Source organism: Trichosurus vulpecula, chromosome 3 (genome assembly GCF_011100635.1).
Source record: "Trichosurus vulpecula isolate mTriVul1 chromosome 3, mTriVul1.pri, whole genome shotgun sequence".
NCBI classification, from domain to species: Eukaryota; Metazoa; Chordata; class Mammalia; order Diprotodontia; family Phalangeridae; genus Trichosurus; species Trichosurus vulpecula.
In genome coordinates this window covers 209,256,928-209,280,622 of record NC_050575.1, presented here as the reverse complement: position 1 = coordinate 209,280,622, position 23,695 = coordinate 209,256,928, and the positions used below count along the sequence as shown (strand labels likewise).

Sequence of the window (23,695 nt, the reverse complement as noted above, 5' to 3'; positions counted from 1 at the left end):
TGACTCTCTTGTAATTCAAGACTTATTAAACGGCTAATTCAGAAGCTCTTAATTTGGATTTTGTGGACCCCCTAAGGGTTCTGTGGATAGATTTTTAGGGGGCTTGTGATCTTGGATGAAGAAAAAATTACATCTTTATTTCAATAGAATTTGTTTCCTTGGTAATCCTATGTATTTTATTCTTTTAAAAACCTTCTGAAGATGGATCCATGATACAAAAAAGTTCTAAATGGGCTCTCTGCTTCAAGACCCTTCCTACTCTAATCCAGCCTTCATTCAGCTGTCAAAGTCATTTTCCTAAAGCATGGGTCTGATTATATTGCCTATGTAGTCATTAAATTCTCCTGGCTCTCTCTTAACCTTTAGAGTCAAATATAAAGTGCTTGGTACTTAAAGTACTTGACAGCCTGGCTCCTTCCTACCTTTTCATTCTTGTTAAACTTGCAATTCACTTTCTTTCACATACTTTATAATCCAGCTAACTCTTCCTGGTACATGGCACTTTAGGTCTTTCCTTTGGCTATCCTCCACAGGCTGGAAAGTTTTCCCTTCTCAGCTCTACCTTTTAGCCTCTTTGGCTTCCTTCAAGACTTTGCTTAAAGTTTCCCTTCTGCAAGAGGCCTTTCTATAAGTCCCTGATCCTCTTCCCTCCCACACTCAGAAATTACCTTCTCTATATCCTGTAGATCTTTTGTGAACCTAATTATTTATGATAGTATTTTATTACGTTTATATACTACAACTTATTTAAATAATCCATAATCAGTGGACATATTCTTTGTATTCAGTTCTTTGTCAATATCTATTGAGATGACATGCAAGGCAGTTAAGTTGTTCAGTCATATCCGACCCTTCATGACCCCATTTAGGTTTTTCTTGACAAAGATAATGGAGTAGGTTGCCTTCTTCTCCAGATCATTTTACAGGTGAAGAAACTGAGGCCAACAGGGTAACTTGCCTAGGGTCACACAGCTTTTAAGTGTCTGAGACCAGATTTGAATTCAGGAACAAGAGTATTCCTGATTCCAGGCCTGGCAACTCTATCCACTGCACCACCAAGCTACCCCTAAGGCTTCACTTAAGACCTTTCCACAAATCATGTTCCTCAGTTTCTCAGAGACAGTTAATCATTAATAAATCATGAAGTTGACTAAGAAGTTTGGCTAGTGACAAGAGTTTTATCTATTTGAGTCCAGCTAAAGTAAAATTTAATTTTTTTCTTAGTTAAAATGAAATCTCGTTTGGTTCCATGGTTTGATGTGGCCAAGAATTCATCACTTAGTACGTATAGCTTACTGGTTTGAGCTTCTCTGTGCTTAGTCTAGTTTGTTCTCAGATAGCTTGTTATGCAGGCATTATGCATTTCTTTTCGTATTTGGTAAATTGCCAAAATCTATACTTTGCTGGTACAGCCTTTAAGAACCCAGGATTTTCTGTATCCCAAGATGAGCCAAGGGAGTAAGACTTTAGTGGAAGGCCCAAACAGGATATAGCATTTTCATTATGATAACTTCTGTTCAAAGAGGACATCATCTAAAATGTATAATTAGGAAAGAAGATGGGCTGATCACATTTCTAGGGCTGAGAGAAAAGAGAAGGAAAACTCTCTGTTGTCTTGACCCCATGCAGGTTTAGATGATGGCCTCTGGTGTATCCTATGGAGGATTTATGGGAAGATATGTACAAGAATTACAGGATAAAATGTGAATAGTCTTGGTCATCGTCATAGATGTAGAGCTGGAGGGACATCAGAGACCATAACATCCAACCCGCTCATTTTACAAATGAGCAAACTGAGCCACAGAGAAGTTAAGCAATTTGTCCACAGTCACAAAGCTATTAAGCATTTGAGGTAGATTAGAATTCGGCTCTTCCTGACAAGCTGAACACTATCCACCTAAAAATGAAAGCTGTATCTTTTATTGGAGTAAAGTTTTATTTACATAAGGTAATTGGAATTAATGGTTATTAAACCATGTCATCTTCCCCCTTCTACTTCAGTGTGTGCCTCTATTTGAGTTCTGTCTTTTGTCAAACTGCTATGTCATTTATTGCCTGGACACTTATTTTCATACTTTATTACCAGTATAGGAAAGTTTATGGTTAAGTGTTTTGCGTATTTCCCATCCTGGCAACCCTTACAGCATTCCTCATAGTGCTGTATACATAGTGGGTATGTACTTGGTTATTTCAGTCTGTTTCAACAGGATAATTGTGGATATTGCAGTTCTATTCAATTCAACAAACATTTGTTAAGGGTATATTTTAGCTATGCTGTATCTTTCAGGTGTTTTGCTGTGACTTCTTGCTCAATTATGCTTTATGTTTTCTTTGGAGGACATAGAAACATGAGACAGAAACATAGACCCTTACCCCAAGTGCCTAGTTTTGGAGAATAGACAACAGTTGATAATTTGTGATTTGCTATTGATTTGTTTGATAAAGAATGGGAATAAAAAATTCTAAGCTGGACAAACAGCATTTTGGAATGGCAGTTTTTGTGATGAGTTTTTTATTTTGTGGGAATTGATTGGGGTCAAGGAGGAAGTGGGAAGAGCCTGATAAAAGTAGGTCTATTTTACTCCAGCAGTTGGATATATAGAGGTAGGTAGGGTGAGGTAAACTTATAGAATATTCTAAAAGCCAAGTCAAGATATGTAGTTTTTGACCAAGTAGGAAGGAAATGATGAAAGTGTATTTTAGGAACATTAATCTAGATTGCCATCACCTTGTTGTTCCCTATAATTATAACATTAGAAGTATGTTTCCACTGAATAAATTTTGTCTCCAGGATATAAGAAGTGACTTTTGAGGATTTAACAAAACCTTAAAGAGAGGATGTAATGTTATAATGGACATAGGGAATCTCTATTCCAATCTTCTCATTTTACAGATAAGGAAACAAAACCAGAAAAGGAAGGGAAGGAAGTTGGGCAAGGTCACCCTTTAGTAGAGATGTTGTTTGAACTCAGGCTGGCTGGCTCTTCAGAATCAGTGTTTGATTTGCTTTTCTCCCCCACCAGATCACAATTAAAGGAAAGGAAAATTTTTTTTAATAAAAAGTTAATGATTAATGACCAAATAAAGAAAACAAGTGCAAATAGCATATGGAAAGTTGACATCATAGTAGGGATTATGTTTACTTTGGGTTACATGATTCAGAAAAGGAGATGGACATTTAGAGTTCTGGTTATAATCCCTCAATTCAAGACTTTCTCTTTTTAAAATACTGGATTTTATCTTTCTAACTTATCTTCCCTTTCCTAAGTTGTACCTGTTGATGTGTTTTGGCAAATAGTATCCTTTAAGATATTCATTTAAACAACCTTTTATTTTTTTAAAGCCGTGGTGATGGCAATGTGTTATTAACCTCAGGAAGAAAAGGCTATCATGTGGAAAAGGGGTTCCCTTTGTTCTGTTTGGCTTCAGAGGATGGAACCACTTGTTGAAGTGCTAATATGAAAAGAAAAATTAGGCTTGACGTCAGGAAAATCTTCATAACAATTAGAACTGTCCAAAAGTGGAATGGATTGCCTCCATAGGCGCTGGACTCCCCCTTCTTGGAGGTCTTCAAGTAGAGGTTGCAGGACAACTTGAATATGTTGAAGTGTGGATATTTCTTTTTTCAAGATTGAGTTGGACTCTATGGCCATTGAAGTCTCTCTCAATTCTACATTCTGTGATTCTCTGAAAAGAGGGAAAGCAAAAGTGCAGCCATTTCTTAGTTAGAAGCAGGTGAATAAGGAGTGGATGAAAGGAAAGAGAATTTGAAAAGGGAGTTATTAGATAAGGGATGGGAATATGGGGAAAAGGTTTTCAGGAAAGTGAAGGAAACCTTTTCTGTTCTTGGCTTATCCACCAGCATGATGTAGGAGAACAGTTTTCAGTTAGCCTCAAGCATTTATTAAGTGCTTATTCTCAGGCACTGCAAAAATTCAGGAAATACAAAGACCCAAACCCTGTACCTACCCTTGAAGAGCTTATATTCTAATGGAGAGATAACATGCAGGAGATGTAGAGAAAACTTGAGTTCATGTCCAGACTTAAGATACTTAGTAGTAGCTCTATGATTGTGGGCAAGTCACTTCTCTGATTTGGTTTTCCCATTTGTAAAATGTGAATGCTCTTACTGTATGGGAGATACAAGTGTCAAATGAAAATAAGGTAAGAAAAGCACTGTACTGTTTTGTAAATGCCCACTAGCTTCTCTGTATCTTTATTCCATTTACATCAAAGTGGTATATACTTGCCTGCTTCCTGCATTCTTCCCTGCTAGCTTCTTGTGAGATTGGGCAAAAATATGGCATGGACTCTGAAATACAGCTGCCGCCTTCTATGAATTAAAATAGAAAATTCAAAAGAATTGGTGAAATGGATTTAGAGTAGAGGACTAGAGTTAGAATCCCAGATCTGCCACTTTATCAACCTATGTGATCTTGGGCAAATTACTTAACATTCCTAGGCCTTACCTTCCTCATCTATAAAATGAGGGTTTGGACTAGATGACTTCTAACTCTTTAAGTCTAAGATGCTGTATTTCCTCTTCCCGTATTTCTTAAGATAACACATATCTTGTCATCTCCAAGATTGTTCCTTTCACACCCCTTGACACACTAGAGTGGCATTTTTCTTACTTCTGACTGTCCCATGGCTTCTTGAATCTGCCTCTTGAATCACTTGAACAGTTTGAACTTTATGCTTAGTTCATGTAGTTCTCTAGATCCTTGTTGCTGTCATTTGTGAGTCTCTTGGCTATTTTCTTTCTTCCCAAATAAGTAAGATTAGTGTCTGGTTCAGTGTGTTTCCTGCCCCACCGCCACCCCCCACCTCCCATCCTTTTGCACATCCTGACCTTCTGTTTTTTTCTCATCTTTCTCGATTCCTACAACCTTCATCTTCATTATGTCCTAACCCTTCCCATGTGTAGTGTAGGAATACTTTAGACACTGTCCTAATAGAATTTGCCTCAGATACTGGAATTACTGGTTATAACTTCTGCCTGACCTTTAAAACTCTCAAGGCTTGGATACAGAAGTCCTGTCATGTACAAAGCAGATCACTGTGTCCTGAAACAGTATATACTGTTTTTGAAAGTTGCATCACTATAAAAGATGAGGCCCTCAAATGAGATGTCCTGTACCCACTTTTAATCATAGTTTATGAAAACAGCTTTGTAAAGCGCAGTTTTCTCCAAGTATAGTGCTTTAAACTGGGAGGGGTTTGCATGATTGATTAAGGATCTGTTGTCAGATCATATATGTGATCAGTATATCAAAAGTGAAAATAAAATTGAGATCATTCAAAATAGTAACAGTTGAGTTCCAATTAATGTAAAGTGTATATAGATATATCATGCAACATTTTTAATGTGCGTTTTATAACTGAGTGATCTTGGTCAAGCTAGTTAACTCTTAGAAACTTTTTGCATTCTTATTTACAATATGGAGAGGATGCTACTTGCCTAACATGTTTTATGGAAAGATTTTGAGACTCAAATGAGATAATATATATGAAACTGATTTGAAATAAAATGGAACTTAAGGCACCCACAAATGAGATATTACTATAGAATTAAGATAAAACAAATTTGCTAGCAGTAATAACCCACAAACATTTAGTAAATTATGTTGATTATGTTAGAATGTTTATTGTGTTCAGGATGTTTTGTGCTAGAATGTTTTTTTTAGGGTTAATTTTGGATTGCCCAGGTCTCTCTATGAGAATTCAATGCCATAGAGTTGAAATTTGCCATTTTTTTTTGGTCTGGATAAAATTTCATGTTATATATATATTAATTCCTCTGTTGACTTTTGAAATACCTGAAATTAATATGATCATTTAGAAAAACTAATCAGAACATTCTCTGCTTGATTAGCATGCCATAAAAAATTTCAGGTTCTGGATTTTTAAAAGGAGCCTTTTAAATTTCTTTTTCAGAATTGGTAAGGTCAAGACTGAATTTGTGCCTTTGTATACCTTCCAGTGAATTGATCAGTACAGAAAGAATTAAGGTGCAAGTGTTCATTAGACAAGTGTAGAACCCTGGAAGCAGGGATTGATCTATATTTCTTGGACACCAAGAAAATGTTTTATAGAGCCTTGAATACTTTCAAAAGTAGTAATAGAAAGGAATTTGAAACTATTCTATGTTTTAATCTTACACAGGGCAACATTGAGAACTTTAATTATCAATAATTGATAATGCCTTAGATTGTTAACAAAACAATCTTTTGTTTTCACACTAACTCATGTCACTGTGCACTTTGTTATACAAACACTGCCCTCATGTGGTTAAGCCAAGACAAAGACTGTAGCCTGGAAACCTATGGTTGGTTAAAATGTAGTTAATATGTTAACAGTTTATGTGGCTCTATGTTTTGCCCCAATGTAGAGTTTGTCATTAAATTTGTTTCTCTTTTGGTTACTGTGTGTTTTTGTCTTCCTCATTGTATAGGTTTCTTTCTGTTCTAATCTTTGTTTTCTATACTGTGTGTATAATGTTCTGGTGTTCCATCAGTGTTTGACACTGTTTTGTCCTGGTCCTTTCCACAAATGTCTTTTTCTCTCACCCTGGATTCTATGTCTTCCCATATTCTCCCAGAGTTAGCCCTATCAATTCATTTTGACTCTTCTACTTGTAGATTTTCTTTATCTGTTATATTAAACTGTCAGTTCCTTGAGTTCTAGGACTGACTGCCTTATCAGTTTGTTCTCCAGGGCTCAGTAAATAGCCACATAAGTGTAGGTTATATTGAATTTAGCCCCATATTTTATACTATAAAATGTACCTCTACTAAAATAAAGTTTAGTTTTTAACTGAATTGTTTATCCTTGACTATACAGTCAGTAAACATTTATCAAAGCACCTCCTGTGTGCCAAGCACTGTGCTAAATGTAGGGTGGGTGCTGGGCTGCAAAAAGAGGCAAAAAACAGTCCCTGTAGGGGCAGCTAGGTGGCACAGTGAGTAGAGCGCCAGCCCTGGAGTCAGGAGGACCCGAGTTCAAATCCGGCCTCAGACACTTGACACCATGTACTAGCTGTGTGACTTTGGGCAAGTCACTTAACCCCAATTGCCCTGCCAAAAAAAACAAAACAAAAAAAAAACCAGCCCCTGCCCTCAAGGAGCTCACAGTCTAAAGGAGGAGATGGACAAATATGTACAAAGCAATTTATATACAGGATAAATAGGAAATAATTAAGAGAAGGGGGAGTACTGGAATTAAGAGGTGGGAGAATGCTTCCTGGAGAAGGTGGGATTTCATTTGGGACATATAGGAAGCCAGGGAGATCAGTAGTCGGAGTGGAGGAGCAAGAGCATTCCTGGCATAGAGCACAGCCAGAGAGAATGTCCAGAGTGGAGAGATGGAATTTTTGTTTGTGAAACAGCCAGGAGGACTGTGTCACTTCATCTATTAGGTGCAAGAAGACTGGAGGGATAGGAGGGGACTAGGTTACGAAGGATTCTGGATGCTGAACAGAGCATTTTATATTTTCTCCTGAAGGCAACATGGAGCTTATTAAGGAGAGGGGAATGACATGGTTGTGCCTGTGCTATCATTGTGGTGACTGAATGGAGGATGCATTGGAATGGGGAGAGACTCACCAGCAAGCTATTTCAACAGTCCAAGTAGGAGGTGTTTTTGCAATAGTAGGGTGGGAGAAGAAAGTCTCCGAAGAGAAGGTGTGTGAAGGGGAATGGCATCTAAATAATCCCTGGCGTTGAAAGGTAGAGTAATATTGCAATGATAGGCCCAAGAACTTGGGCGGTTGCCATTATTTGGGTCTAAGCTTTATCTTTCTTGACACTAGCAAGTTACTGTCTTTAATCTTTAGCTTTTACCTGTGGGATCCAATATAAAGTGCTTTATTTGGCATTGAAAGCTCTTATGACCTGATCTATACCTTACTCCTCCCTCACCCTTGACTTAGAGCTACTCTGGCCTACAAAGAAATATGAGAAAATATTTGTAAACAGCTTGGAGGGCCCAGCACATAGTAGGTGCTTAATAAAATCTCCCCTCTCCCCCCAGCTTCTCAAACAGGACGTTTGCTATCCCCACGCTTCGAATGAATGTTCTGCACCATAGCCTGTTAAGTTTTCTTGTCTTGCTTTAAAATTATACTCAAAGCCCATGTTTTGCAGGGGGTGTTTCCTTGTCCTTCCAGTGCGTTGCATGGAGTACATTGTAGGTGCTTATTAAATGTTGAGTCTGATTATTAATGCTTTCCTTTTTCAGACTTTCATCCACTTTGCCTAAGTCCTTTATATGCCTAATTATTTACGTGTTGTCTCCCCTATTAGAATGTGAACTCCTTGAGGGCAACAACTGGTTTTCTTTTTTTGTTTGTTTTTCTTTTGGCATTTGCAAGAGCGTATTGCAGAACCTGGCACTGACTAAAAGTGGGGATAAAGATAGAAGGTTATTGTGAGGAAAGCACTTTGAAAGTATAAAATGCTCTGTGTGTTTGCATGAATGAATGAAAAAGCATTTATTAGGGGCAGCTAGATGGCACAATAGAAAGAGCACTGGAGTCAGGAAGACTTGAGTTCAAATGTGTCTCAGACACTTGACACTTACTAGCTGTATGACCCTGGGCAGGTCACTTAAAGCCAGTTGTCTTGTGCTGCCGCGCCCCCCCCCCCGCCCCGGACAAAAAGAAAGGAAGGAAAAGCATTTATTAAACATTTACTATGTTTCAAGCACTGTGTTAAGCATAGGAGATACAAGTAGAAAAATAGAGACTGGGACAGTTTCAAGGAAATATGCTTATATCCTGGGAGACAACACATATGAAAATTCATCTGTAGGTCAGATGGAGGCCTGGTGATACTCTTCTACTGAAGGAACTGGGCTCATTGACTCCCATGTTTTCCAACTTTAGTGAGCAGTTGTGGAGCCTGGTCCAAAGGAGAGTGGGAGGAATTCTTGGTGTTGTTAAATCTTGTTGGGGTAGAGTGCCCCCAGGGGGTATTTGGTCCTCTACAGCTGAAACAATTACGATCTATTTTCTTTTAACTTTTAAAATAATGACGGATTATTGTGATAGATGGTCTGCGATGTAGATCTAAATTTTGTTTTTGGCATACTGCTACCCATTTTGTCCACGATAATTGTAATAATAATTAGTTTGTGATAAATTTTAAATTCTAGAAATGCTAAGTTCACATCCCTCAAACTTTTTTCCCCTTGATATTACTTGCCTATTTATTTTAAAATTTGTTTATGATTTTATGCAATTTCACAAAGAAATTCGTGGAATTTTGAATGTTACATTAAATCTATAAGTTAAGTTAAAAAGTGCTGTTATTTTTACTCTACTGAAAAGATCAAACTGTGAACAATTGAATCTCTTCAATTATTTAAATCTTAGTTTTTTAATAGAATTTTGCTTTTGTATTTATGAGTTATAACTGCCAAATAGTTTTTTTTTTTTGCTGTATGTGAGAATTTAAAATGAATTTCTTTCTTTTAAGAATGAAAATGATATTTGTTACTTGATCTTGTGTCTTATTGAACTTGTTGTCCTAAATGTTTTTGTTGAACCCCTTGGATTTTCTAGTTGTGTGTTGCATTATGTCATCTATAAATAATATTTTGTATTTTGATTTCCATTGTTAATCCCCCAATATCATTTTGTTCTCATTGTAATAGCTAATGTTTCTAATACATTGAAAGATATTGAACTATTTTCTCATTTTTTACAGTGCTACTATGTTCATATTGTTTGGGATTTGTCTTAGTACAGGCCTGCACAACATACCATTCTTCAAAGGATTTCGGGTGGCTGTCACATGATCCGCAGCAACCATCCATCATCTAGACCGATGATGGTTGCCATAACCATATGACAGATGCCCCAAATCCTGTATGCTGTATGCTGTGCAGGCCTGTCTTAGGATAAGTAACTCAATGCTTTTATAAATTACATTTGCTCATTTTTATTTTATTAGTTTGATCTTCTTTTGAATCAGGTTTGCTAAATTAATCAATTTTGTTAGCCTTTTCAGAGAGCCAGCTTTTAGGCTTCATTTTAGTTCTATGGTCTTTTGAGTTTCCAATTTATATATTTGTCCTCCGTTTTTCAAGATTTCCTTTCTTGTGCTTATTTTGGGTTTTTAAGATTTTTAACTTTATTAAAAATATGTATTAATTTCATGAATCTTCTATTTTGATAATACATTTTTCAGCTATATAATTTTAACTCCGAGGGCTATTTTAGCAGCATCCCAGAAATTTTGATTTGTTGTCTTGGCATCATTATTATCTTTCACATAGTTATCAATGTTTCTGTGTTTTGTTCTGAGACCCATTATTTAGAATTTCACTATTAAGTCTGCAGTTAGGTCTACAACTCTTTTTTTGATCTTCCTGTGTTACATTTGGCTAGCTCTTCAAGAGAAACATTCAAGTCTTCTATTATTGTTATTATCTGTGTCTTTTTGCAGTTCAGTTAATTCCATTATAAATTTAGATTCTGTGCCATCTAAATTCATTGTTTAATTGTGTATGTTTCTTTTAAGCATGATATAATTCCCTTCTTTATTAACATTACAAATTTTCATTTTTGCTTTGTCAAGCATGATTGTTTTTTTTTTAATTCACCTAATGCATATTAAAGTTTATTTTAGCCTTTCTTTTTGATTCTGTTGTATGTCTTTCCTTTTTAGACATGTTTCTTGTAAGCAAAAGATTCTGGGGTTTTGTTTTCTTATCCATTTTGCCATTCTTTAGCTTTGCAGTAGTAGTAATAATAATAGCATTTATATGGTACTTTAAGGTTTATAAATAACTTTGTATATATACGTTACATTATCTCATTCGATCCTTAAAATAACACTGTGAAGTAGGTACTATTTTATCCCTATTTTACAGAATAGTTAACTGAGGCAAGTCAAGTGACTTGCCCAAGGTCACATGGCTAGTAAACTCATAGGAGCAAAAAGGAAATGAAAGATAGAATTAGTCAATATATAGACCATGAATGTGAGCATAAGATTTCAGACTAAGCAAGAAGGAAAGAGAATTAATGAAAAGAATAAATAGAAGCAGGTACAAGGGGAAAAAGGAAGTAACAAAAGCTGGAACAGAGGTGAGGAATTCATTTTTAACTGCAAGGGGGAAGACAGAAGGATGAAATAATGAAATAAAAAAAATATAAAATGTAAAACTTATTAGGGAAAAGGTTAACAAATAGCACTGGGATGTGAGTGGGGGGAGAGAGCCAAGTAGGTTGTATCAAAGTAGTCAAGCAAAACTAATCCTCCAGATAAAGTATGGTCTTGGAGGAGGGGGGTTGGGGGGGAAAATAAAAAAACCTTCAACTCTAGATTCTTCCTCCAGATTAAAAAAAAATGCATTTTTTCCATACTTTTAAGTCAGTAGTTTGATTGCTATGACACCGATTACTGACATTGATTTACATAGTATTGTTAATTTTATTAATGGCATTGCCCAATCATAAATAATATCTCCCATTATTTAAATCTTTTGTTATTTTTATAAAAACTGTAACTGTGTATAGTTCCTGTTTGTCCTCATAGGCCTGCCCCCCAATCAGTTGGCATTGTGTGATGGGAGTCCAGGAGAGAAATTAGGGCTGGGAATGTAGATGTGGGAATTATCAAGGTAGATAGATGATGATTGTTAGGAGCTGACCTCAGTGACAGAGCAAATGTGGAAAAAGCAGAGAGGAAGGCCTAGGACCAAATTTTAAGGGAAGAGAAAGCACATGTGCTTGGTTAGTGAATGGGGAGAAGGAAGATGCAGAAATGGACACTGATTGAGAAAGAACTGTCAGGTAAGAAGAAAAACTAAGAGAGTTGTCAGGCAGGATGGTAGGAAGAAAAGCTGATGATAATAGCTCAGAAATGAGGATGGCTGAGAAAAGGCCATTAGGTTTGGGGATATTAAATACAATTAAATTAAATGTTTAAAAATATCAAAGAATTTTTAAAATGCGCTGCCTTTATACAGTTTCAATTTCTTGTCTAGAATTTTTCTAACTTCCAGGGTTCCTGTTTCTTGAGTATCAGTTACCAGCAGATGGTGCTGTTGCTAGTTATTATATTTGGGGCTGTCATCTACCTGATGCCAGTGTTGAGACTCCACAGACCTTTACCTTAAATACATTCCAGTCCTTTATAGCTTTATATAAATCCACTGCTTATGATAGAACTTGTAGTTATAATTTTTAACTCCTAAGTGGAATAGGAATTTTTTTGGAGTTAGGATATGCTTCTTCCTCCAATTCAACATATTTTAGCATCTTTTAGAAATTCTATTTTCTTAGTGTTTACACTGCGCAGGAAGAGATATTTAATCGTGGCATTCTCTAAAACTGCATGTCCACATGCAGTTTTTTTTCCTGCTTGCCAGCCTGCCAACCTGCAGCTGCACTCAGTATCTTATTTCTCTAAGGATGGTACTTTGCCCTCATTAGCTAAGACTAGTTGTCTGGGCCACAGCTTTGGATATAGTGTCTCTTTTCTTTGTTGTCTTCCTATTCTGTGAGCTTTTTCCTTTGTCAAAAGGAGGTGGCAGTGGTACTTGCGGAGACCTAAGCCCTCAATATAAGTTGTGGTTTGGTTCCTTTCTGCTGCAGCACTTGTGATTCTAGGATAACTTTTCTAAACCTGATTATTTGACATTTTCAACACTTTTTGAATAATGAAATAATTCAATACAGTTCTCCTTCCTGGAGAGGCCTTTTAAAATTTGTTCTTTTCCCCCTGTTGTCAAGAAAATCTTTCTAATGCATCATTTGAAAATGTTGCACATCAAATGCAAGCTAATATCTTGATAATGGAAAATACAAAAAATTTTCTCTTTGAAAAAAAAATCTAGATTTATGTGTGCAGAAAAACTTGAATTATCTATTTTTACTTCCTCATTAGTCAAAATATTTTGACAGCTTTGGTTAGATTTCCTTGCCCTTCCACCCTTTTAAATGAGTTGTACTTTATATAGTGGTCTCAACTTTTGTCCACTAAGGTAGGGGCAGATTATCAATCTAGGAGAAGCAGGCTGGTTACTTTTCCAGTTGTTGGTTCATATAAGTTATGGAGGTGGAAATGTGTAATTTGTTTCAGTAGTAGTGAAAGGATTGGAGATGGCAGTGATTGTAGTACTTAGGAATGAGACCCTGCTGGAGAGGGGAAAATTTTATGGAAGCCCTAAATGCTAGCCAGGCTTATGTAGTTTTATTTTTTAGTTTCTTCATCCAAAAGGCTTTCTAAGCAAAAGATAAATTGGGCTCAGAAATAAGCAAGCAGATTATAGTAAACATGAATTTATTAACTCAGGATGTTTATTACAGAAGAGGAATGGCTATGATTTGGTGGCTCCCTATTGTTTTTGAAGTTGGAGGCTTTGTATATTGTGTACCACTGGATGGTACCATTAACACTTATGAGGAAATTCAGATTAAACAAACTAAGTATCTGAATCATAACTGTACTACAGTCAGTCCTCAAGAAAACTTTGTGAAGTTGGTACTATTCTTAGAGATGAGAATATTGAGGCTTAAGTGAAGTATATCATTTTTGTTATCAATAAGTGACAGAGCTGGATCTTTTGGTTCTAGAATTGAGATTTTTTTCCATTACACAACAGACTCCCTTTTTAAAAAACCTTTTATTCTTTATCATAAAAATAACAGTCATGAACTCCCTTGCTTACCTTTGTTACCTTCTGAATTTCCTTTTGTTCTCTTCTGTGTAAAATGTTTCATTGATGCTTTACTTTTTATATTCTTTACTTTTGTTTGTGTTACTTTCCCAACTTCTTTCCCCTATAGAAGTTCTCCCTTGTAATAAACATGTATACTCATGCAAAACAAATTTACATGTTGACTGTGCCAGAAAATGTATGTGTCATTCTACACTAGTCTAGTCTATTCACTGCTCTGCAAAGTGGTAGGCAGTATGATTCATCAGCGTGCTTCTGCAGTTATGATTAAGTCTTTCAAGTAATTTCTCTTACGTTATTGCAGTCATTATATAAATTGTTCTTCCAGTTCTGCTCACTTCCCTTGGTTATCATTTCACACAAGTCTTCCTAGGTTTCTTTGATACTGTCATTCATCATTTCTCAGTAATCTTCCATTATACAGCATATCTCAAAAGTCTTATTGGCATTTTAAGCTATTAAATTTTAATAACCTGTATTCCTATACTATGGTTTTTCAATTATTCCCAGATTGGTGGCACTTACCTGTTTTGTTTCCAGGTCTTTACTACCACAAAATGCAGCTTAGATATTTTTAGTGCACATCTGGGTCTTTAAGCCCTCCCCCTTCCTTTTTTTTCCATTATCAGGTTAGGAATATGTGTTTGAGGCTAGAAGAAATGATATTTTATTTTTGTAATGCTGTATCAATGGATATACCTGTAGAGGGATAATGATAGAAGACTAGAGAGAGAACATAAAGAGTTCAGCATCATAAATGTAAATCCTAGATTTGGTATTTTCAGAGGTAATTTGTAGAGGATGTGTGTGTTTTTTTTTTTTAATTGAGGAGCTTAATTTAGGAATAGAGAAATTTTGAATCCCTAAGAGAGGTAAGCATTATTTAGCAAGAACAACAAAGGACCAATGACAGAACCCTGAGGCTTATTATCATCAGGAAGTTTGTTTTTTAATAACACAGTGATGAGTTAAGTAAAATCAGGTGATAATTGTTCATTTATCTAAAGACCGGAAGGTATATTGAGGATGATTTGTTAATTCACAGTATCAAAAACTTACCTCCACTTTCCTACCTCCAATTCACATATCAGCCTCTTAGGATAGTTGTGATTCCCCACTTTTCCTAGAGACACTCCTCTCTTAAGTTCATAAGCAGTCCCTTAACTTCTAAGTTTTAGGGCTTTTTCTTTGACTTGATTTTTTCTGGGCTTTGTTGACCACTTACCTCTTTTGGCAGAGGGAATAAAAATGGAGAAAGGATTGACTTCTCTTGATCTATGTCTTATCCATTTCTCTCTAATATTAGTATCAGTCATAAAATTTTAAAGATTGAGCCTAATCTCTTCATTTAAAAAATTAAATTTTATTGTCTTTTGGTTTCTCAGTATTTGTTTCCTTCTCTGCCCCTTCTGCCTTTCTCACCTCCTCAGCCTTTTCTCTTGCCTCTCCCAGAGAGATATCTCTTGTCACAATAAAAAAGAGGGGGGAAAAAGCAATTCAGCAAACTAATCAACACATAAAAGTCTCTTATATACAGTGTTCCACACCTCATGGTGCCTCACCTCTACAAAGAAACCCATCCTTCATAAGTCCAGAGAAGGTAAAAGTGTTGATGGTTCAAGTTTGGAAAGCTAGTTAGTGTAGTAGAACCAGACTACTAAGACCCTAAGTCTACTTGATGTCTATGGGTGACTCTTTTTTAAAATTTATTTTTAATTTTTTCCAATTTATTTTTATTATTCATTAAATATTTCCCAATTACATGTAAAATTTTTTTAACATTCATTTTTTAAAAATTTGAGTTCCAAAATTCTGAGTTTCAAATTCTCTCCTTCCTGTTTCTGCCACCCCCCTTCCTTTATTAGGCAATTAATTTGATATAGATTATGCATGGGAAGTCATGCAAAACATATTCCTGTATTAGCCAGGTTGGAAAAGAAAACAGACCAAAAAAACCCGAAGAAAAATAAAGTAAGTTTAAAAAGCATGCTTCAACGTGCATTCAGAGTTCGTCATTTCTCTCTGGAGGTGAATAGTAGTTTTCATCATAGGTCCTTTGGAATTGTCTTGGATCATTTTCTTGATCAGAGTAGCTAAGTCTTTCACAGTTAATTGTCCTTATATAGTATTGCTGTTATTGTGCACAGTGTTCTGGTTCTGCTCACTTCGTTTTGCACAAGTTCATCTAAATTTTCCCAGGTTTTTCTGAAACTGTCCTGCTTGTCATTTTTTATAGCACCACATTCCCCAGTTGAGGGGCATCCCCTCAATGTCCGTTTCTTTGCCACCACAAAAAAGAGCTACTATAAATACTTTTCTTTAAAAAAAAAAAGCCAAATAGATCCTTTCCCTTTTTCTTTGATCTTTTTGGGATACAGACCTAGTGGTGGTATTATTGGGTCAAAGGATATGCCCAGTTTTACAACCTTTTGGGCGTAGTTCCAAATTATTCTTAAGATTGGTTGCAGTTCATAACTCCACTAACAGTCCCCTCCAACATTTGTCATTTTCCTTTTCTGTCATGTTAGCCAATCTGATAAGTATGAGGTGCTATAGATGACTCTTCACTACAACAATCCAATTATGAAACTATAGACCTTCTCCGCCATTCCCCCAGCCCCCACCCCAAGAAGTCACACTCCAGTTCTATTCTTGACACAATGCCTGCTGTTAGATGTTCTCTTGAATGCTGTTTCTACCACATGGTGTTCTTTGAAGAGCCATATTGTTGTAGCATGTTTGCCAATGAACCATGTTTTTTTCTACATTCTTGAGTAACTGAAATCAGATGCCTTTAAATTTGTCTTTAGAGCATTTGATATAAAATGTCCTTTTATATCACCATAGATAAATGGTTTTAGGGATTCTAGCATTTTAATGTTCATTAGGCCAGGGGTCCTGAAACTCCTGTGGCTTTTGTTGAAGGCTATGGACTCTTTCTCAGAATAATGTTTTTAAATACATGGAATTACAAAAGAAACCAACTATATTTGACAGTTATAAAAATATTTTGTACAAAAAGGTCATGGACCCTAGGTTAAGAATTCCTGCATTTGACCTATCTTTCTACTTTTACTATATATTACCCTCCCACAGAATTGCCTTTCTTTCTCCTCCTCATACGTGTTATTCCATCTTCCATTTCTATACCTTTGCACTGATCATCCTTATCACTCTGAATGCTTATTAGTTCCTCTCTTTAGCCTCATAGAATATGTTCTTTCCAGGCTTAGCTTAGGTACTGCCTCGTTCTTTATGAAGTCATTGTAAGTCCCATCAACTGCTGGTGACTTCCCTCTCTAACAATTACCTTGTACTTGTATTTCCTTTATATGTTTATATTATCCATATGTCATCTCCACAATTGAGAATAAATTCCTAAGAACAGAGACTCTTTTTTTCTTCCTCTTATCCATATCACCTAGCATAGTGTCTGGCACATAGCAGATACTTAATGCATGTTGGTTGGCTAATTTATTGATATGACCATTCCAGTAAAACTGTTACTGTTTCCCTATGGAATCTCTTTCCTTGAGATTACATTTTGGGAACCTTATACATTTAGTCTCTTATCTTGGTGCAGTAGCACAGGTGATACAGATCAAACTTTCCAGTATGGTTGATTGTGGTGGTGACAAAGTCTCAGGTTTGTTTAGTTTGCTCTAAGATTTTAGTGGTTCACAGAACCCATGTTTTGAGATTGGATTTCAAAATGAATGAGTACCATATGATGATGCCTGCTTCTTTTGGTATTGATGTTACTTTCGTGACCGTTAACTGCCAACTGTCTAAAATAAAAGCAGTGTTTTTACCAACTGAATAATAATCTTTTCTTTGAAGGTTGTTTATGGGCTATGATGGCTACCAAAAAAAGGTATTTCTGTCTTTGGTGAGTCTTTTAGAAGGAAGACTAGTGAATTCATCCTATATGTATTATCTGGGTAAAATGTTAAAGTTTTGGTCCTGCTAACCAGACAAAAACAAAACACAATACAGAATTAATGACTCCTAACAGTTATAGGATCATAGATTCAGAACTAGAAAGGACCTGGAGATCTGGTCCATCACTCTTAATTTTACAAATGCAAAGCTGGGCCCAGAGAGGTTAAGCTGTTTTCTCAAGGTTACCCCCAGGCAGTAAGTAGCTGTTTGGATTTAAACCCAGTTTCTCTGTTGCCAAATTGAGCACTCTGTCATACCATGGTAAGAAATCCATGTCTTTTATATGACCCAGATATGCAATTATCATACAGAACCTGCTCATCAAAACTTTTTCCTATCAGAGTATCAAAGATTTCAAATGTTTTTATCTCCTGTAAAATCATTGTTTAAAAAAACCCCCGATACTAGCCATGCCTTTCATTTCCAAATATATTCTTCTCTACCTCACCTACCCACCACTCTAACCCATGTAACAGAATAAAAGAGAGAAAAAATTCAGTAAAATTATGAAATCAGCCAGGTTTGACAATATATGATGTGTACTATGCCCACAGTTCCTACCTCTGGAAGGAAGGTGCATGTTCTGATCCCTTTTTCTGGGCCAAGTTTGGTCATTATAATTACATAGCATTTGGTTTCATTTCTAAATTAATTGTCAATATGTGAATCAATCATTGGAGGTCATGGAGAAGGCATTTTATATTTACTTCAGTTTATTTTTTACAAGTCAGGTGCCCTGTACTGTGCTTTAGAGAGAGAGAGAGAGAGAGAGAGAGAGAGAGAGAGAGAGAGTGTGTGTGTGTGTGTGTGTGTGTGTGTGTGTATGCGTGTGTATGCAGGTTACATGTTGTGTTCCCTATCTTCAACCACCCTGCTATTGTTGTTTTTCATCCTTCATCCTGGAAGGGGACCAGTGACATCAGATCAGTGAGGCAGAACTGTGCCAATTCATCAGCCCCACCCTCTCCTCCTGAGTCATCTGAGTCCAGTGCCAAGACATAGGTCAGAATGACTGGCGATGGCCCTCCACAGACACTGAAGGAAGGACTTCTTTCACTTAGAACTTTTCTAGCAATAGCTTTCTTCCAGCAATATTTTCTTCCACTCTGTTTTTGGTAGTTTATTTGTGCATAATATGTTGATATATGGCTAGTCTTTACTAGTTATAGAGCATAAAAAGAGATCCTAGGATATAAATCATGATATGGATAAGGAATATTAATAAATTTAGTTATTCTGGCCTCTTCCGAATTTATGGCACTAACTAGCTCCTATACATCATAACCTTTTCTTTCTTTGAGACTTTGCTTGTAGCTTTTTTCACATTGTTATCTTCTCGATTTATGTCTTGGTCTTCCCTGCCTCCATATTAGCTTTCTATAGTCAGGTTCTTTTTTGTTGTTTGCTCATTTCCCCAGCATATTTCTTCACTTTGAACTCTATGTTAAAGTTGGTCCTTCCTCACCTGACCTGGGTTGTGGGGGGAGGGGGGTGGCGCTTTTGCCAGGCTTCAGGATTTTTTGTGCTATTGTTTTCAGAGCTAGTTCTGGGAGTCTGCAGGTTTTTGGTGTTTCCAAAGTGGTGTTATCCTGGGAGAGGGGAAGTCACTGCTCTCCTGGTCTGTGCTCTGGTCTTTACTGAGGGAAGGCCCCTGGTCCCTTGTAGCTGCTAGCACTAGTACTCCTTTAGGCCCTCCAACTATGACCAGTTTCCTTGCGCCCTTGTGACTGATAATGTACTCCTCTTGGTCCTTTAATTGTGACTGCTTATGGGCAATAGACTTGTTAATTGGTGCCAGCTGCATCCAAGTGCCAGCAGAATCCCCTTTAATTTCTTTCTGACCAGTTGTCTGACCCCTTACTGTCTCTGAGCTGAGAGCTCCCAAAGTTGCTGCTGTTCTCCAGGGCCACTGCTGGTGCTTCTGCCATGCTCTGGGCCTGCACTCACCCCAGTGTTGCAAACATTTTCTGTGGACCTCCTAAGTTGCCTTAGGCTGGAAAAATATCTCCCTCTTACCTTTTGTTGGCTCTCCAAAATGGGTAGCTCCAAAATTTGATTTGAAGCATTATTTTAAAGTTGCTTGGAGGAGAATGCTGGGAGAGTTCAGCCTAAACTGTGCCGTTTTGCCCTTCCCCTGCAACATCCCGTTTTGATATTTCAGTTTATTCCCTGATATTCCTTTTCAACTGTGACATAAGCCCAGCACAAAGATTATGAATGCTTAAATTACATTAATCTCACTTCTCTGGCTCAATTTTATAAAGAATAATGCTTTGCAGGAATGCCTATATTGTCATAACTCTTCAGGCTTCTGTTGCAAGTTTAAAGTTTTAAAGGAAAAAGAAATTGGAGACATCATGCAGCATCATTGTAGGAGAATCCCCCTTCTTTTTTGCCTCATTGAAAGTAGTGGTGCATAAAGAACCAAGATATACTGGTCATAAGACAGGGGTGCAAGGGTTTTATGCTTTACTTATCACAGAAGGTATCAGCAGTGATAGCTTTAACGACATTCGAATTTTCTAGGAGATCTGAGAATAGAATTAATTTATCCTTATCAGTTCTAGTAACTTGGAAACAATTTAGCATGTTAGTGAACCTGTGAAGGTGAGCCAGAAGAAAGAAAAAAAAGAACGCTAAGTTTAAAATGAGTCTAGAGGAAGGACTTGTTATTTAGAGCAGTCACTGAAAACTAATCTCTAAAGCCCTGCCTTAATCATAAAGGCTACACGACAGGGCATCATTGGAAGAGCATCGGAAACAGAAGATACTAGTTCATTGATGTATCATATGTTAGTGAATTTGTACTTATAATTGTGTGGCTAGTTCTGGTAATCAGAAGTGATGGCAATGGAACAATGAGGAGGATGACTAAAGTAGGTCAAGGAAAGTTTGCATTATCAGGAAAGACAGGAAAGAGATATGATAATGATGGGTGTTTCAGAAATTCAGCAGGATAGATAAGGGTAATTCAGATATGTTCGTTGAATCCAGAATCCTAGAATCAGAAGTAAACTTAGGATAAAGGAAAGAAAGTATAACTTTACACAGTGACTTTGGGGTTCTGTGAGTTCATTAGGGCAGGTATTCTTTCTAGAAAAAAATGCATTCGCACTCTTTAAATACAGTGATTTTGTGTGTGTGTGTGTGTGTGTGTGTGTGTGTGTGTGTGTGAGATATTGGGTTTAAGTGAATCACCTAGCGTCACACAGCCAATAAATGTCTAAGGTTGGATTTGAATTCAGGTCCTCCTGACTCCAGGGCTCTATGCACTGAGCCACCTAGTTGTTTCTCAATACTGTGATTCTTGACTGATTCTTGTTTCTTTGAAACTTTAATATACTTAAGGTATTCCTCAAGTTCTTTTGATATTTTTGTGTATACTTTTGCAAAACTTCAGTCACTTATTCCTTTTTTGCTACATCACCAGCTTATTTAATTTTAAGTCACAATTATGTAAGATGTCTTTTACTCTATTACTGTAAAACCATTTAAAAATAAATTTTACCTTAATTCTAGCATTATTGGTTTACCATTGCATTACCATTATTGATCATATGTTGTAACCTACTCAAACTCATCTCTTTCCTTTCTTCTTTCAGTTACATGCAATTGTAATTCTTTCAAAATCGTGATATCCTTTGCTTTCTAGCTAGGTACCATGGCCAGGAGAATTGCACTGGTGAAAATTGAAGTATTCTTCTGATTGTCCAAAAAATTAAAAGTGGCAAACATTCTCTTTGTAGGATGTAGAGTAACAGAAGTGCTCATATTTTGCTGATGCAGTTGGAAATTAGTACACTCCAGTTCAGGAATCCTGTCATTGTGGAGAATGAGAGAACCTACAGAGAATACAGTACTAAAAGGGTGGTTAGTGAAAATCTAGAAAAGATAAAGAGCCTATGTGATTTCACCCGCAACAGGTCATGCTAGAGTAATTTTATTCCTGTTTTTGATAAGGTTGTATATATATAAACCTTTATTTTCAGCCAAACATTTGACACGTTTCTCATGCAGTTATCATGGAAAAGGTGGAGACATGTGGTCAAGGTGATGCTACAGCTTGGTGGATCTAGTACTATTTGAAAGGCCAGTTCCAAAGAAAAGTTCAGTGTTATCTTTGATATCAGATTATTAATGACTATTTTTTGTACCTCACCATTATACTTTACAGTCTGCTTTAGCATTCATTACTTCAAAGATGTTCTAGTTTTTGTTGCTCTTTCCTTCATCAAATGATTTCTTGTTGATTCATTTATTTTGCATGTTTTGTCATGCCCTAGACTATAAGCTTCTTGAGAGTGGGGGCTGTTTTTCATTTTTGTATCCTCAGTGTCTAGCACAATATCTTGAACGTGTTAGATATTTAATAAATGCATACTAAGTGAAATTGAACTGAACTTGGAAAGACATTCTTCAGTTGGAGTGACCTGAGAATTTGTGCTTGGTCCTGGAATGGTTAACTTTTTTTTTTTTTTTTACATCAGTGATTTGAATCAAAACATGGATAGCCATATTTAAATATAATTGGTTTTCTTTGTAACATTATAATTTATTATGCATTTAAAAACATTCTGAGAAGGGAGCTATAGGCTTCACAAGATTGTATATATGTGTGTGATGAGGTAGGGGGTGTGGTAGGCAGTGTCCATCACACTTACACACAGAGTTAAGAACCTGAGGCTCTAGTGACTGTTTTCTTACTACTTTTTCAAATTTTGAATTCTTTTGATATTTAAATTTTATATTAGTGGTGAGGAAGTCCACAAGGACAGATTATATACTGTGATATATATTACTCAAGTTAATCTTGAGTATTCATTTGATTGAATTATATCTGATTTCACTGGTGGCTTTAAAGGATTCTTGACTTTTTAATAGGTTTGTAAGGCATGAAATTTGCCAAGGCTTGGTTGGGTTTCTATCCAGAGAGAAACTGTAATTGGATAGGACATTGATTTTCAATTCAGTAGGCATATGCTGTGTGCCAGGCACCATGATCAGTGGATTCCTCGCCTGACCCTACCCCCCCCCCACCTTGTTCTTAGTTTGGAATTCAAATTTTTTTATTTTTGTCTTTAAATTCAGACTAATATTTGGTTTTCTTCTTTTGCTTTCTATACCATATTTGTTGTGTTTGATAATGAATGAGGAAAGATACTAAAAGATCATTTGTCATCCTTGATTTTCCGGTTTAGTCCGTTGGTACAAAATTCCTCAGTTTGTATTGAACAGAAATATAATTAAATTGAGAAATAATCAGTTTATTATTACATGTTTTTTCCCCCAGGTCCTGGAGAAATATCCCAATACACCTATGAGCCATAAAGAAATTCTTCAAGTTATACAGAGGGAGGGATTAAAAGAAATCAGGTGAGTTATTTAGATAATGCCATTCTACCATTGACCAGAGTATGTAACAGTGTTTTCTAGGAATGGACTCTGCATGGTCACTTCAATTCTTCCTCACTCATCTTGCTATTATAGACACCTCAATAACTGGAGAAAACTATTTTATTGAAGTACAGTAATGGTTATTTGTGATAAGGCTGAACAATCAAGAAAATATTATATTATGTTTACTACAATCTGATCAGTATGGCAGAGAAGTTTGTAATGCATTTTTAAAAATTTCCATTACATGTGAAAACATCTTGATACTTCATTTGTTATTTGGAAAATACTCGAGAAACAACACATTCATAATAGAAAAATGAACTATTAATGTATACCCCAGAGTTTCTTTTCTTGTGTAAGCCACCTTTTCTCTATAACTATTTTGTCAGGCCTGTTTCTGAAGAAATAAAATTTACTTTGGTTTTCATTTACTCTCAGCTTAAAAGTAATAAAAACAGACTAAAGTGCTGATGAACTTTCCTTTGAGTAGTATATGACTTCCAGGAAAATGATGTTTAAATTTTCATAGAATTGAAACTTAATAGTTTAGAGACTCCTATGACAAGTTATTTTTTTCCTTTTAAAGCAGTAGCCCTTAATTTATTTGAATCTTCATACATCAAAAAAGCTTTTTGCACAGTTCACTGATGAAAAATACCAGTTTCAG

The 23,695-nt window shown here is 36.2% G+C and overlaps 1 protein-coding gene across 2 annotated transcripts in view; it reads left to right on the top strand.

The window, feature by feature from the left end:
- Nucleotides 1-23,695, top strand: part of ASXL2 (ASXL transcriptional regulator 2) — a 183,615-nt gene that overhangs the window by 44,052 nt on the left and 115,868 nt on the right. For both annotated transcript variants that reach the window (XM_036752137.1, XM_036752135.1), the window contains exon 2: nt 22,922-23,004. In XM_036752137.1, the coding sequence (XP_036608032.1) occupies nt 22,922-23,004 (83 nt within the window). The remainder of the gene's footprint in view (nt 1-22,921; nt 23,005-23,695) is intronic.